Source organism: Malania oleifera, chromosome 8, assembly GCF_029873635.1.
Source record: "Malania oleifera isolate guangnan ecotype guangnan chromosome 8, ASM2987363v1, whole genome shotgun sequence".
Classification (NCBI taxonomy): domain Eukaryota; kingdom Viridiplantae; phylum Streptophyta; class Magnoliopsida; order Santalales; family Ximeniaceae; genus Malania; species Malania oleifera.
Window position 1 is genome coordinate 17,813,226 of NC_080424.1, and position 16,938 is coordinate 17,830,163.

The 16,938-nt window shown below is 38.9% G+C and overlaps 1 protein-coding gene across 1 annotated transcript in view; it reads right to left on the minus strand.

Annotated features, from left to right (window-relative positions):
• Positions 1-2,928: 2,928 nt before the first annotated feature.
• LOC131162108 (DEAD-box ATP-dependent RNA helicase 39) overlaps positions 2,929-16,938 on the minus strand; it is a 40,853-nt gene continuing 26,843 nt past the window's right edge. The window contains exons 6-9 of the mRNA XM_058118271.1: positions 5,441-5,583; positions 4,015-4,144; positions 3,862-3,910; positions 2,929-3,522 (exon numbers count right to left, since the gene is read on the minus strand). Of these exons, the coding sequence (XP_057974254.1) occupies positions 3,080-3,522; positions 3,862-3,910; positions 4,015-4,144; positions 5,441-5,583 (765 nt within the window). The 3' untranslated portion in view covers positions 2,929-3,079. The remainder of the gene's footprint in view (positions 3,523-3,861; positions 3,911-4,014; positions 4,145-5,440; positions 5,584-16,938) is intronic.

The following is a 16,938-nucleotide window of genomic DNA, read 5'->3' on the forward strand; positions in this document are numbered from 1 at the left end:
AGTTCCATAAGAAAAAAATTTCACAGCGTTTCTATCACATGCAAGGATAGCACAAGGTGACAAAAGATGCTGAAAAAGAGGACTTCTTTGCTAGAGACATGGGGAAGGATAAACAAACAAACTACAAGTAGAGAATGACTTGAAGGGGTAAGACTAAAAAAAATATATTACATAAGACTCTAAGAAAGAATACGAATGAAAACTTTACAAACAACAACAAAGAGTTGAAAAGGAGAGAGGGAAGCGACAATGGAAACAAGTAGGATCATTGACAGAAAGAGGCAAAAGCCTCAATGGAGAAGGTAGAGAGTACAAGATGAAAAATGTGTGAACTTGTTCTTCAGATAAACCTTAAAGACCTTTCTCTAGGGAGAAGAGACAAGAATGTTCCTACCATAAGCCTTTGACAACACATCCCACCAATTGGGACAATAGCAAGATACTTTGGGAAACACACATATATGCACAATGTTATGGCAAATTCAAAATCTTAACCATATAAAATCAAGTAAAGAAATAATATCAAGGATGCCAAAGACACCAATTTGGGCACATGAAGAATTTGAGGAGGCCTTACCATAAGTTAAAGATACCACATGTTTGTGCAATGATTTGATAAATTCAAATTTTTGCCCATATAAAAACAAGTAAAGAAATAAGACCAAATATACCAACTACACCAATTTGGACACCAAAAGAATTTGAGGAAACCTTACCATTAGTTAAAGATACCGAGAAGAAGTGACATGGAAAAAGGACCCTAAAGAGGTTCTACTCCCACAAGCTATATAAAAAGTCTAGGAGCCAATTGATGTGAAAGATTTTGACTACTCTCCATGGATCAATGACAAGATGTCAAATGGAGGACAACCTTTGTCCTTAGACTAATTGTTGCTTCAATAAACCCACTTGCCCATGGCTAAGGCCAACCTCCCCTTTAAAAGCCTGCACAACAAAAAAATCTAACAACGTCAATAAAAGCTAATCTCCTTTATAAGGAATATGGCCCAAGAAAAAAACCTAGTTCATCCCTTTCCACCACCAATTGTCATAGCCCTTTTCTTACATTAAGCATTGGAGGGTTTTTCCAAAGCTCAACTCACCTCACATTCTCTATGTTAATGGGACCTATCAAAGACAACGTCGTTTCGACAAAAAATCAAACATTGTATGATAAGTCTTAAAATATTTTACTTTCAAGGTACAAACAAGTTTTCAATTTCATGTAAATATTTGTTTAGATGCAAAAACACCACCCAATCAAAAAAAGACCCTAAAGAGGTTCTCCTCCCACAAGCTATATAAAAAGTCTAGGAGCCAATTGATGTGAAAGATTTTGACTACTCCACATGGATCAATGACAAGATGTCGAATGGAGGACAACCTTTGTCCTTAGACTAATTGTTGCATCAATAAACCCACTTGCCCATGGTTAAGGCCAACCTCCCCTTTAAAAGCCTGCACAACAAAAAAATCTAATAACGTCAATAAAAGCTAATCTCCTTTATAAGGAATATGGCCCAAGAAAAAAGCCTAGTTCATCCCTTTTCCACCACCACCAATTGTCATAGCCCTTTTCTGACATTACGCATTGGAGGGTTTTTCCAAAGCTCGACTCACCTCACATTCTCTATGTTAATGGGACCTATCTAAGACAACCTCGTTCCGACAAAAAATCAAACCATGTATGATAAGTCTTAAAATATTTTGCTTTCAAGGTACAAACAAGTTTTCAATTTCATGTAAATATTTGTTTAGATGCAAAAACACCACCCAATCAAAGTACAAAAAATGCAACACCCCAGAGAACAATGAGCTAAGTCGTTTCCAATCAAAATGACAAGTTAAAAAATCAGCAATAGGATGTCAAGGTCACCAAACCCACAGAGAACAAATTCAATATCACCAAACCCACAGAATACCCACATTACTACCCACGCCTAATATGAATTCTGAATCCAACCCCAACAAATCCTAAAGAGCCCAATCAACCCTTTTGGTCAAAACTGGAGACCACAAAAAGACGCTCCAAGGAACATTCCACCACCTTCAGATTTCCCTCGGCTCGCCAGCTTCCCCTTCCACACTCACTCACAGGCACTTCTCAGGCTAGCCTGGAGACCACATAAAGATGCTCCCCTTCCACACTCACTTACAGGCACTTCTCAGGCTAGCCTGGAGACCACATAAAGATGCTCCCCTTCCACACTCACTTACAGGCATTTCTCAGGCTGGCCTGGAGACCACATAAAGACGCTCCGAGGAACATTCCACCACCTTCAGATTTCCCATGGCTCGCCATCTTCCCCTTCCACACAGGCACTTCTCAGGCAGGCCTAGCAGCTGCAACTCTTCTCTTGTGCGCCTTTGCTCTTTTCCTGTGCACTTCTTGTTCCCATAAGTGGCGCCTCTGGATAGCTCCCCATTCCTGTTTTGGAGAACCTGTCATTCAACTCGAAACTGGCAAAGCATCATTTGCAACCGCAGGGAGAGTCCATGGAGTTCAGCTTAGCAGCGGTGAACAGAGCACGTTCCATAATGAGGTGAACGTGTCCCTGTATGGCAACATACTCATGGGTGATTAGTGCCAGCTTCCTGATTTTTCTGGACTCATAATTTATGATTCCACTGGAAATATTATTTCCCCTGGCAAAGTTTGTTGACTTTACAACAAAGTTTATCATCCACTGTCAGCTAGAAATGCAGGAATGTGAAAAATGTTAAATTAAATGTCAACTGGGAATTTTTATAGTCACTTAAATGTCCTGTCTAACAGGAAAAGCTCTTGATCTTGCTGAAGTTGTTTCCAAGTTGCAATTCACAATTCTGTTCCAGGATACTAAGAAGTGTACTTAATGGCATCTCCCTGTGCAGCTAGGATGAAAATTTTGGAATTAAAAACCCAGACCCATTACATTGAAATCAATATTAACACAAGAGTATACTATATTATACCATAATATAATAAAAGCAGTGCAGTGGCAAAAATTCAAAGGAAAAAAAAAAACACTTTACAGATGGGAAAGTACAAAATTAATTGGCGTTTAAATGCACATTTATTCTAAAATCGTGACTACAATCAACTGAATCTCGCTGATACTTTCTTGTTTGACGAAGAACTCCGCCCTCTAAACCCAACAACACTAAGTTTCGAAGTGGACCTTTTGCTCTCTATCTGTTTCTTCTTACTCGATGACACTCCTTTTCGGCTACTTTTCGACACCTGAATTGTTTTCATAGACTTAGCTGGAGCAGATATCTGTCCAGATTTTGCTCCTGAAGTTTTTCTTCCTGTTGTCTTTGCAGGAGATTTCAGGGATGCACTGCTGGTCTTCTTTTTTTGATTCGAAGCTTTAACCAAAGTTCCTTTCTTCCCTTTCTGCCTACTTATTTGGGACTTGGCAATGTCCCGTTGGACATTAGCCACAGTGAGAGATTCCAAGCTCTCATTCTTCCTCATGGCTTCCTCAATTCGAGTGGCCAAAATTAGGTCTTTCTTAGTAACTAAACTTGTCACCTTTCCTGTCAAAAGGAGCATTTTAATTTAGCAACCATACAATATTGTGCGAGAGAGAGTTCGGAAAATACATCTCAAGATGGATGGCACACAAGTTAATGCAATATAATTTTTTAAAAAAATAGCACCAAATTTCCATGCCATAGTTCTTCCCTTGTACCTCAATATATGATAGATGAATAGGTTGCCCTTCAAAATCAAACTATCAAGCACATAGACATGCACGATATTTATGTGAGCATTCACAGTGTGCTCATGTATCCCTTAAGCAGATTATAGGGTATGGATATATTTTATTTTTCTTCTTTCTGTTTTTGAAATTAAGAAGGGAAATGTATGTGTACCTTTTGCACCCATGCGAGCAGTTCTTCCAGTGCGATGAAGGTAGTCAATCTGAAAGGCAAAGGAAAATTGAGATCTAAGATTTCCGATGTAGGATGGGAGCAAAGCATGCAAAATGATTAGAAATTTCATCAAATATCAGTGATAATGCTCACAGGGTTCAAAGGGAAATCAAACATAATAACGTGATCAACATCCAAGTCCAGTCCCCTTGCAGCCAAGTCTGTGCAGACCAGAGTGGGACAATCTCCACCTTCACTTTTGAACTTTTTCAGATTTTCAACCCTAGATAAAGGAGGAAAACAATGACGCAGAAGTAACACTGAAATACAAATAACTTCCATAATATCTAGCTCAGAAAAAAGAGAATGAAAAGAAAAAGAACAATCACATTATATAGTCTTGTTTAGAGAGAGAGAGAGAGAGAGCATTAGCTTGAAAATTGAGTTATGGACTTCAAAGATACATGCCTTTAACGTGTCTCAGTTTCACAAGTGAATATTCCAAGATGCCACAAGCATGCACCATTAATTTTCCATCATTTTTTTCTCCTTGTTAAAAGGTGCTTAGGAAGTTCTCTTTTCATTTTGTACATAAAAACCTAAGGACTGCCTTATAACCACCTTTTGATAAACCATACTACATGTTTGTGTCAAAGCCATATGCTCAAATTATAGCTTATAGTTGTCTTATAAACAGGAATTCCTATACCAATTTTACATCCAAAGACATGAAAAAAATATTATTAAAAAGTTAATTGAGATGAAACCGGAATGTTACACTGTTTTGGTGGGTGGGTGGATGGGTGGGTGTTGTTGGATGCAGGAGGGGGGAGTTGTTGGATGCAGGATGGGGAGATGAGAAACAGAAACAGAAACTCAGGAGGCAGCCTTAAGAAAATCAAAATAGAAACTTAGGAGACCAAACATATATATATTTATTCAAATGTGGAACAGTTGTCCAAGAACGTCTATTAAAAGATGAATGAGCCATAGCTTGCCCCACATCCCTTATGGTAGATGATGAAATCCCACATTCAGGTCTAGGAACAAGAGGAAGCCACTGTCTCTCCGTGTTCTACACATTTGAATTTGCATGGCATCATAATAATTGGTCCAACTACTTGAGGTTTTATATAATTTCAAAATTTTTGACTTTAACAAGCTGTGTAAAGTTCAAATACAAACAATATCAAAGAATATAATACAATTTTTTCATATTTCCATGAAACTTCTCAGCGTCCTATTTAGAATTCAACCAGTATCTAATTGATGCCAGAGCAGAAACTTAAACTCTTGAACTCATGAGTCTTATCTTTTGGCCTGTTTAGTTCAGAGGGGCATCCCTCAGTCAAACATAACCTAACCAAATGATATCCTAAAGTCAACTCTAGATCTATCTTTGAGCAGCCATCCAAGTTATATCAGTCATTAACATTTATTAAGGGCGTGGCCAGGTGGGGTTTGCACTTGTGCCTGAAGCAGGAAAGGTTGTGGCTCACATTACTCAAACTGATCATATTCCCTATTCTATGCAGTGTCTAGATTGCAAACAAACAAACAACAGCATACATCATCTCACCTTTGTTCTGCTGGCACTTCACCATGGTAATTCACTGTAAATATATTATTTTCACCAAGAAAGTGATCCACAGCACGACTAGAATTCAATGTGTTACAAAACACCATCACTCTATTTCCCTTCAACAAACTTGGCTCAAGAACCTGCACTCAAAACAACATGAGGCCATGTTGAGGTTTTCCATTTTCTTTTCCCTAAAAATAACTGTACTGCAGAATGAACACCAACTATGTTTGGCATGGAATATAATAAGAGTGGGAATGATACAGCAATTGTATTAGCGTATAAAACAGGCAATATCATTTTTAGACAATTGGCTATGCAAAAGTTGGTATTATTCAGCTGATCCAGCAGACATGGAATAGGAAAGGAACGGAAATTCCCATAAGGACATTGGGAATAGTCATTCTTTGTCTATTCCATGTTATTTGGAATAACACAAACTTGTCTAATCCATGTTATTTGGAATCACACGAACTTTTTGCATGCTCATTTACCTTAGAATGATGCCATTTTTCTTTTGTTCACTATGATATCGCTATATATACTGGCTATCCATTCCGTGAACAATATGTAACATAACGCTTTCAATAGCATGATTCCATATTTTAACAAATGAAAAATAAACAGAATGAGTTCCTCAACTCATTATTTTAGTATGTTATTGAAATTGTTTCTTTTAATCAGTAAAAAAGAGAGGATTATCATTAAAGGGCGCCAAGGGAGCTCCAACAAGTACAAGCAAGACGCAGCAGCAAGTACAAGAAATAGAAACAAAGAAAAAACAGCTTCTCGCTTATTTGATAGTATATCCAAAAAATAAAGTAGCATATGTCAAATCAAAGTATTGAAACAATTAAACCAGATAGAGAACTAAGCCATCTATCTTCTAGAATTGTAAGGGACGTTTTTGTTCCTTCAAAAGCTCTTCTATTTCTTCCCCTCCAGAGAAAAGCTCTTCTATTTCTTTCCACCAGACAGGCCAAAAATTGGTTAAAGGGATCAAAGCAAAGACTCTTACCTCTCTGCTCCTGATTGGATGCCTTTCCAAGCCCAAATCTCCATCTCCAGTCCCTAAAATAACCCAAGATTGGCCAAACAGAACCATTGCCAAGTTCTAGAGGTTTTTAGTCCGAAGGCAGCACAGCAGAATGTGATCCACAGGTTAAGCAGCTTCTTTACACAAAAGCATCTATTCATAAAAAACTTAAGGGAGTTAGATACACCAGGTTCTCAACTTCCACTGGAAGTACATCCATGAGTCTACAAGACTCACCAAGTCCTGTTCAGCCATATTGATCCAAGTATATGACAATCCATTCTGTGGTAAAATATAATCAACATAACAACTCTTGTTCCACTAGGATAGCTGCAAAGGACAGAAGGAGACATATCTCGAATGCTAAGGGTGTCATGCTCATAACCCACATGCACCAAGGGTTGCTTTCACTCCACAGCACAATCCCCGTGTAAGCATACATGCAACTAAACATCCAAAAGCCGGAGCAATCAATAAAATAGCATTCTATACTACTTGAGACAGGCGTACAAAAGTTCAATATCCCTAGATAGTGGTACAAAATGGCACCATTTAGTAGTAAATCCAAGGCACATAAAGGATGCACATCTGAACCTCTTTGCTGTGTCCGATGTACAACAAATTACTCTAGTTTTCTTACATTCATCCCCCATGGCAGCCCAAGACAACCCCCCATGGATGTCAGAACACCCTCTCCTACCCCCAAAAAAAAAGTCTCCTTGGGATGCTCGGCGCCTATACATGGAGGTGGTAGAAAGCTCACCAATTGTTTCCCCTATGATGAGCTTTGTGTCCGTTCTAACTTTGGCACGAGGGAACATCAGTATGTCTAAAAATTGTATTCCCCTTATTTACGATAACACACGACGGCGAGAGGGACTGTTCATCACAGATGCTTGGACTATCAAGAAAATATCAAAATTTTGATTTGATTATACAATCTGAATTTTTAAGTTTGTTTTTAATTATGTTTCTTATTTATTATGATCTGGCTTCGGCAATATTTCTTTTTAGCAAGTTAGAAAAGTTTGCATTTTACAATTTAGGAGAGATGGATTTCTTATATTAGTGTTCGCAAGCCTTTGGAGGCAATTTGGTTATTTGAAATGAACTTGTGTTTTGTAAGCCTTTGGAGGTAGGTTGATTATTGAAATAAATTTGGATATGAATTTCAACTTTAGTACCAAAGCGTCTGTGTTTCTTGATGTCTGTGCAACTTGGTATCAAAAAGCCAGCCCACATGTTCTACCGCCACTATTTCAACTTTGTTACCAAAGTTGTCTGTATTTCTTGATGCCTGTGCAACTTAGGATTAAACCCAGCCTATGTGCTATACCACCACCATCATCCCACAACCATCCATTTTCCATCAACACCACCACCTTGCCATTTGTTGTCTCCCCACCAGCACAGCACCCCCAAACAAGTTATCACCCATCTTCATCCATGTCACAGACCTGCAACGCCTGATCGCCAACATGGCCAGTGGAAAACTCATAACAATCCTCTTTGCCCACACAAAGATGACCATCATCACCGTGATTTAAAAAGGGATCCTATGCCACAGCCTGTCTTTTGGTAATTCACCACCTCCAGCCTCATAATACCCTTTCCAATATTGGCAACTAGTTTCACGCCCCAATGCCAACAGTCAGCAGTCTATCCACTACTCACAACTAACTATAAGAAGGCCTTCTCATCTCCCTTAACTGCGAGATCCCTCACAAGATATCCAGGTATTTTAACAGTCTGATCCCATCTTGGTTAGTTGAGTCTCTTCTCCTTTTGTTAGGCCAATTCCGACCCATTTGGCCTATCCCATTTCTTGGCTCCCTTTTATCTAATCCAACCCGACTGAGTCAGGCCCAATCTTTCCACTTCAAAATTCATTCAATTTCCAAAGCAAGCTCACCCACCCCCACCCAAACAAAAATAAATAATAATAATTGTGACATCCCTTTTGTTGGCCACAAGCCTAACCGCAAGCTAGCCCCAATCCGGCTACCAACAAAATCATAGTGACCAAGGACCAGTATAACCCTGTGCAACTAGAAAGGGGCCAATTTGAAGGATTCGAGGAGCACCCGTGACCTCATGCAGCAAACTCATGCAGAAGAAGAAAATAGCAGGGGCATCACCAACCTCTGTAAAGATATTAAGGACCTCAATAGTTGGCTGGCGAAAGTGTGGGTTTGCCTGGATGCCTATATGAGAGAAATGGAGCAATTCATGATACCAGTACCTCTAGTTCAGCTGCTTTCAATAATGGTGAACATCAAAACCACATCAGTAACTTTCATCATCACTCCCTATGCCTCACCTACAAAATCAAGGTCAAGCTATCGAATTCAATGTGGAAAAGTGATCCAAATGAACTCTATGACTCGTTTGCCAGTTAGCTAATGTCTTTATTTAACCGGGGTGTTCAGGTTGAGAATAAAGGCTACCTCACCCTAACCAATTCAAAGGGTTATGCCAGCACTTGGTAGGGTAATATAGAGTCAGAACGACGAAATCAGGCAAAAGGTTTCATAATGGGGTGGATCCAAATGAAGGGGATGTTGATTCAAAATTTTGTACTGATCTGCTATGCTTGGGAAGTCTGCTGCTTATTGTGTTCATTGAGTGAACAGGGCAAGGATGCTGACACATACGCTCAAGGATTCCATCGCTTCCTTGCCCAATGTCAATTTGATGAGACTGCACTGTAGAAAGTTTTAAGGTACATAGGACTACCATATGACATCCAGGTCAAGCTCAACCACTAACATTTTTAATACATTGATCAAGTTGCATCCTATGTGAAACATGAAATATAGGCATTCATTTTTATGAAGGATAGTTTGGAAATGTAGTCCGAACTCAGTGAGGTGAAAGCTGCAACCCTCTTGAGTCCTCCAAAGCCTGTGGAAGCTTTCTTGAAAAAGCTTTGGATAGAAAACTATGAGCACGGGGAGAAGGATCATGTATTCCAGCCATGGTCTTAAATTTCCATGAAATTGCCGAAATTTCAGTTGAAAAATTTCTAATTTTTGTCACCCTTAAAAATAAAAATGGCAACCGATTTTGTTTTACATAATTTCCATCAAAATTTTCAACAAATCATCCAAAATTTATCAAAATCTCGAAGTTTGAGCAAAATTTGTTGAAATTTTAACTATAGAATGAAGTTTCCTTGGAATTCAAATGAGATATTTAGGAGCGAAGTGAAATTTCTCTCTTAATTTATTTTAAATTTTTCTTACAATGTCTTTGAAATTACATGAAAAATAAACTTACAACATTTTTTTATCTAACCATTCATGTCTAAATTATCATTGTTTGTATAATAAATAATATTTAAATGATTTAGGGATTTCATTTATATTAACTAAATATGTCAAATGTACATTATCTAACAAATATGTTTGATACACAAATTATATTACAACTTTTCCACCTAGCACACAACATAGATGTATTTAACTTGTAATATATTAGTCCTGGAACTTATATTATTATGTCCATTAGCCATTTCTAAAGTTTCATAAAAGAATTTCATGCTTTATTACTGATTTCCATTATTTTCAAATCGAAATCGAAATTTCTGTTGAAATTTTTGCACTTTCGAGCTTTAAAATTTAAGTCGAAATCAAAATTTAAGACCTCGATTCCAGCAGTGCCTTGAAAAGAAGTCCTCAGATATAGTGGAAGAGAAGATTGAACCGAAGGAGATCAATTGCATCTATGAGCCTTTAGAACCCCCTAGTAATAAGGAAAAAGGTTTCAACAGCGAACAGCTCCCATAAGCACACGCCAAGGTGTGACCATGGTTTTAAATTTCCACGAAATTGTCAAAATTTCCAGTTTCTGTCACCCTCAAAATCGAAATGGTATGCAATTTCCGTCTTGCATTATTTCCATCGAAATCTTAACGAATCATCCCGAAATTTATCGAAATCTTGAAATTTTAGCGAAACTTGTCAAAATTTTAACTATACAATGATATTTCCTTGGCATTCAAATAAGAGATTTAGGAGTGAAGTTCATTTATCTCTTAATTTATTTTATTTATTTTTATCAAAACAAAACATTATTACAAATGCTTTTGAAATTATATGAAAAAATAAACTTACAACAGCATTTTATTTAACCATTTATGTCTAAATTATCATTATTGCATAATAAATAATATTTAAATGATTTATGAATTTCATTTGTATTAGCTGAATATGTTTACTGTGTATTATCTTACAAATATGTTTGATACACACACTATATTACAACTTTTCCACCTCATACACAACATAGATGTACTTAAATTGTAATATATTAGTCCTAAAACTTACATTATTATGTTTGTCAATCATTTCTAAAGTTTCACAAAGAATTTCATGCTTTACTACTGATTTCTGTTATTTTTTCAAATCAAAATCGAAATTTTCGTCGAAATTTTTTTTGAAATTTTCGTACTTTTGGAGCTTCGAAATTTGAGTTGAAATTGAAATTTAAGACCTTGGGTGTGACAAAGCCAAGTTTGAGAATCTCCAAACAAGCTTTTTAGGCACGAGTTGTCAAGCATGAGGGATCCTAATAACAACTAGTAAGCGTCATTGTTGACATTGGAGCAGAGATCAACTTGATATCTGCACAAGGTTTTTGTCAATTGGGATTACATCTTGTGAAGACTCGTGCAATGCATGTTTCTGGATTCAGGTTTAGGTAGCTTGCTTAGATGAATATCACATTGATGAGGGGTTTTCTAAAGTCACAAAGCTACTTTTGCAATTATGTTACTATTGACATATTGAGGGTTGCAAACACCCATCCCTATCCCCCTCTAAAAATGTTTTTATTTTATTTTAATTTATAATAATATATAGAGGGTGGTGGAGCCACTGCTGAGCCTTGTCACTGTCGTTGCTCCTCGCTGCACCATCACTAGCTGCCACCAACAACCCTCCTCCTTGGAAATGATTCTCTTTCTTTTTGATAGTGAAAGAAATTCATTAGACAGAGAAAGAATGTACAATCAGGAGAAGAAACATCTCTTAACGAAATCTGAGAACCCCGAAGAAAACCAAAAAAACCAAAAAGTGTAAAGAACGGCACACCCCAAGAGTAGAATGCTGATCACGCTAATCTAAAAAACACATCCTCCTGACATTTTTATTACCCACACACCATAAAGAAGCCAAAAAATCTGGACTATCGCCAAGTACGGTTGTAGTCTTGCACTGTAGCAAGAATACTCTCCTTGTACTTGGTTTAAAAGTATAAGTGAGTGGCCTGTGATTCTAATTAATTTGACTCCCATGCTCTGTAAGGTTTGTAGTCCAATAACTAATGCGTCATATTCAGCCTGATTGTTCAAGCACTTCAAATCCAATACAAAAGAATATTTCTATCTTATAACCTTTGGAGATGAAATCATTACTCCAGCTGCAGCCCCATTGGCCCTAGATCCATCAAACCGCATGGTCCATGGGGCAAAACCAATCATTCCAACCTCTATCTAAGTTTCACCCAAGTTGAAACATGGTTGATCAGCCAATACCTGGCCTTTAACTACATTACACGTTGAGGCATATATTGAAGCAAGAATTCGACCAATTATAATGCCCTTTTTCCAACTCGGCCTACTAGGTGGTGCAAGTGAGCAAATACTTTAGGATGTCACACTATCCAAGTACCATCATGGTCGTAGGCAAAAGGTAGTGCCTGAGTTTTAAGCATGCGAAGAACAAGGTGAGACAAAGTTTTTCCATAGGTGAATACCTGGTCTCAACATCGTTCATCACACGACTCAAGTGCATGGCCTTCTATTTCCCACTGTTTGCTAGGGTGAGTATAGCCCCCATGGGACTTTCGGATGCAGAGATGCATAAGATTGTCAACTTCTCAAGTTGCGGAGTCATTAGTGTAGGCACATTCATCAAGCGTGCTTGTAGCCCATCAAAAGCATCCTGGTGTTTGTTTTCCCTTCTGAAATCTGCCTCTCTCTTCAGCTTCACCAATGGTGACAACTCTCTAGTTCGGCAAGTCGCATTAGATATAAACCTAAACATAAACCTTTACAAGAATTTTACCTAGTTAATAAAGCATTGAAGTTCCTTTTCATTTTGTGGAAGTTGTGCTTGCAAGACTGCCTTGGTCTTGTTTTTATCCATTTAGATTCCTCTCTGATGAACCATAAATCCGAAAAAGTTCCCAGTTGATATCCAAATGCACACTTAAGTGGATTCATTTCTAGGTGGTGTTTGTTCCCTCATTCTGGTGAATACTTTTCTAATATTAGCCAAGTGAGCTTTCATGTCTATTGGTAGACCTCCACAAACTGCCCAATCATGTGATGAAAGCTCAAGTTAATTGCTCACTAATAGGTAGCTCCTTTGTTCCTCAACTCAACGGCATCACTACCCACTCAGAAGTTTTTATCGCCCTAGGGCATCTGAAATCTATCTTGTGGACATCATCTTCAGCGATATAAATCTGATTGCATCTTGAGCGTCCATCCATGATCCTTAACACCTGATTTCCTCCCATGAATCTACTACTGATCGACCACAGGCATCACATAATCATCCTTTAGCAAGGTAGTGTTAAGGTTTTGGAAATTGATGCAAATGTGGAGTTTGCATTCTTCTTCATAACTAGGGCTATGTTGGAGAACCATTCTGTGTACCAAACAAATCCCGCACAAAGACTCCACCTCCTCCTTGATGTTGGGCATCATCTTCAAGGTCATTCCCCTAGTTGGTTGCTTGAATGGCCTGAAGGACTCTTTTATAGGCCACATGTGCTCCACAAGTTGCCTATCAATTCTAAGCATTTCCTCGTATTCCCAAGCAAAGTAGTCCTTGAATTCTTTGAGGAGTTGGATTAATTCCTGCTGGGATCTAGGTGCGCAGATATAAAGATTGGTTAGTTGCCTTGATTAGTGAGGTTGGCTTCCTTAAGCCAAGACATTCCACCATCACTTTACTATTGTCACAATTGGGCAAATCCATAATATAATCTTCATACTCCATAGATAACCAATATTATGATTACTTACTCGCTCAAGGATTATGCCATTGTCATTGAACATCCTATTGGCTTATTGCTTCCATTGGCAATGACCCACATGGTTAGGCCAATGTCATCATCTTATAGGTTGAGCCTCCAAAGTATTAGTCCCTATCACGAATGAGCGACCATCAGCCGCTACTATCTTCATAGCCCCAGACAACCTCCAAAATGAGGAACTAGTGCAGAAAGGACGAAATGCACACTTTGGATCCAACCATGTCCAAGAAGAGCATTGTAGGTGGACTTTAAATCTACCACAAAGAAAGGATCCTTCTATATCCCCCCCCATCCCCCCCCCCCCCCCACACCAAAACATCTAAATCTATAAGGCCGATGCCCAATGTTTTGGTTTTCCCCTCCCATGAAATCAGCCATAATGACGTTTGATAGGAGTAAATCATCCGTCTTATTGCCCAACTTTTTCAAAGTCCACACTGGCATGATATTTATAGTAGATCGATGATGGATTGGTCACCATTCAAATTGGTGACTATGTTCAATAACCAAAGGTGTTTGGCCATCACCTCTGCTGGCATATGGATGGTGACTATTGCCAAGTCTGCCTCACAACATTGCCTTTGTTCTTCCTCCAAGAGGTCCATCTTGGGAGTGTATCTCCCAACCTCCACCACGTCACCATCTAAGAATGGCTTTTGTCCAAGGATCACCCCAAATATGGCAAGGTGAGCAAAAAACATGTTGACAGCAGTCCCAAATCACACTCTAGCTGTCTCTTTCGTGCCAAATCACCTTCAGCCTTTTTGTTCATTCAATCTTGCAAGCCAGTGCTACCCCCCAACCTAGATTGATCCTCCTTGGGTAGCCACTCTTGATGCTTAAGGGTGGATCTCTTCACCTCTCAAGACATTTCTATTATCGAAATGCTTATTAGGCAAAACCTATTTGTCATTACCCTAAGCAAGCCCCTTAGCCTGGGTCTTCCTTTGATATCTCCACGTGGGTTTTAATGAGTTGTGGTTTTGATATTTTCCTTTCCTTTGGCCGAGTAAGGCTCAACCTTTCAAACATCGTCTTTTGGTGGCACCTTGGGCCAAGGCTGACTTGGCTATGCTTCATTTGTCTCCTCCCTTTCCTTGGATTCCCATCTATTGTGAGATGCCTCGCCTCTCGCATCATCATGTTCCCTTAGTTTGAGGAGCACCACCTTGGCAAGAATTCACTACCATCTTTGGCAATGGGTCCTTATCAACCTTCATAGTTCCCATGCTTTTCTCTAGAAGTTGTGCGGCTCCAGAAGTTGTGCCATTTACAGTAATTTTTATCCTTAAGTTCTTCAACCAGTGGCACAATATGAGCCTCAAACGTCCTCATTTTCCCATCTCTTCGAAGATGGTCAAAAATCTCATTAGCTTTTGTGATTTTGAAGGTGTAAGTTTGACCTACATCAGAAGGAGAAGTCCTCGCATTCCTGTATTTTAGTCTAACCACTAGCATTGACTGAACCGAGGATGAGCACTCATACCCTCAACCATGCTTGAACATTGTCATATTTATCTCATCCTCTGAGCTATCCTCCTTAGTACTAGAGCTTCCCTTGTTGACAAAATAAATCCTTGTAATATGTACCCTTGGAAGACGCCCTTCCTATGCTCTACTTTGATGAAAAGTCTTGCATAGCTCGCCACCTCTGTCCTCAATTGGCAAAGGTCTAAAAAATTTGCTTGCATTAATGCACATTTTTGTTCGCATGGCTAGGCCATTAAAATCCATACTCATGCACTCCTTTTCAAACGCATAGGTCTGCCATTTGCTCTTGGCTTGCCTAAACTTGGCAATGAACTTGTCCACAGATTCACCCTGCTACCATTCTACCCAGGCAAGATCGCCTAATTTGAATTTAGGCTCATCCTCAAAGAAGTATGTGTGGAACAAGCCTTCCATCTCTCTCCAAGTTGCAATAGATCTTGAAGAATATACCAAGTGAAGGTAGACTCGATAAGCGACGAAAGGAAAAAACGTAATCTCAAGTTATCTTCTAATCCAACCTCTACATTATACCACAAATGGTGTTATGTGCTTGATTGTGGACTTATTGCCTTCTCCTGTGAATAAATCAAAATTTTGGACCTTAGACCCCCTTGATAAAAGGTATAAGTAGTCAATATCTTCAGAGTATGGCTTCTAGTAATGTTTCCATATTGAAGATTCACCACACTTGCACGAACAAGGGCAAATCCTGGGCAAGCAACTTCACCTTAATTATTAGGATGAGTCATATCGACTTTGTGTTGCGGGCAAAAGATACAAGTCCCACTTGGCCAATCTTCCAGGTTTGCGTCTTGTCACCCTCTAACGCTGTAATTCAACATCATTTCCTATTAGCATGAGCCTCACAACCTTTAATTGCTGATGTACAACTTTGGTGCTTCCCTTGGCCTCTATAGGACATCTACTTGCCTAAATTTGAGATTCTAGAGGTTGAGATTGTTCAACTAGGGACTTCAAGTTTGCTGCACAGAATCTTCTGACAATATCTTCCATCCAAGCTGTCATTTCGGCCTTCAAATCTTCAAGGATGGGTTCAATAACCATCAAACCTCCTATGAGGTGTGCAAGCTGGATATTGATTCTCTTCAACCAATTGCTGCCTAATAGCAAACAAATCTATCTTTGCCAGCTTGACAAGCATTGACAGAATGGAGTTGTGGACTAAGTTCTTTCCCTAACTAGTTTCCCCCCTTCGGGCTAAATTTGGCCAACATTCTCTTAGCCTCCTCCTTTAGATGTATCATGTGGACTAGTGCCAATAAAACACCTTTCTTGCCACCTCTAGTAATGGATGACATAATTGGTCCCACTAGATATGCCAAAAAGGTGTTCGACAAAAATGCATACAAGCACCCTTTTAATGGTGAGGTGGGTGGATGTGAGACGTTGTGAATGGGATGGGATCGTTATGTCAGCCCTCACATTAGAGATTTTTGGGATTGTAGGACATTTCATAGGGGATACCCAGTGAAATAAGGAATGAGAATCATACAAGTCATAGAAATCATAGAAAATAGGGAGAAGGAGAGGGAGATGAACATGCTAACATTAGAGGAGGGAGAAACAAGTCAGAGAAGAAGTAAATTAAGGTAGAAGGAGATTAAGAGAGAGACATAAAAAGGCATAGGGTCAGCTTAGCACTAGGTTAGTTGTATTAGATGCATGAAATTGGTTGCAGGCTCTTTGGTTGCCTATCCCTTTAACCATCTCTACGCCTTCACCAGCTATTCGAGGCGACATTTGCCTACGAAAGGGGAGCCAGGCGAATAGGGGTAGGCTTACCTTCTTCACCTTACCTTTGGGAATTTTCTAGGTATTTGTGCACTTTTGTGGATGTGCACAAAGATTGCACAAAGATTGCACAAAGAAAAATGAAAAAGTAAAAACCCCTCTTTAGTCC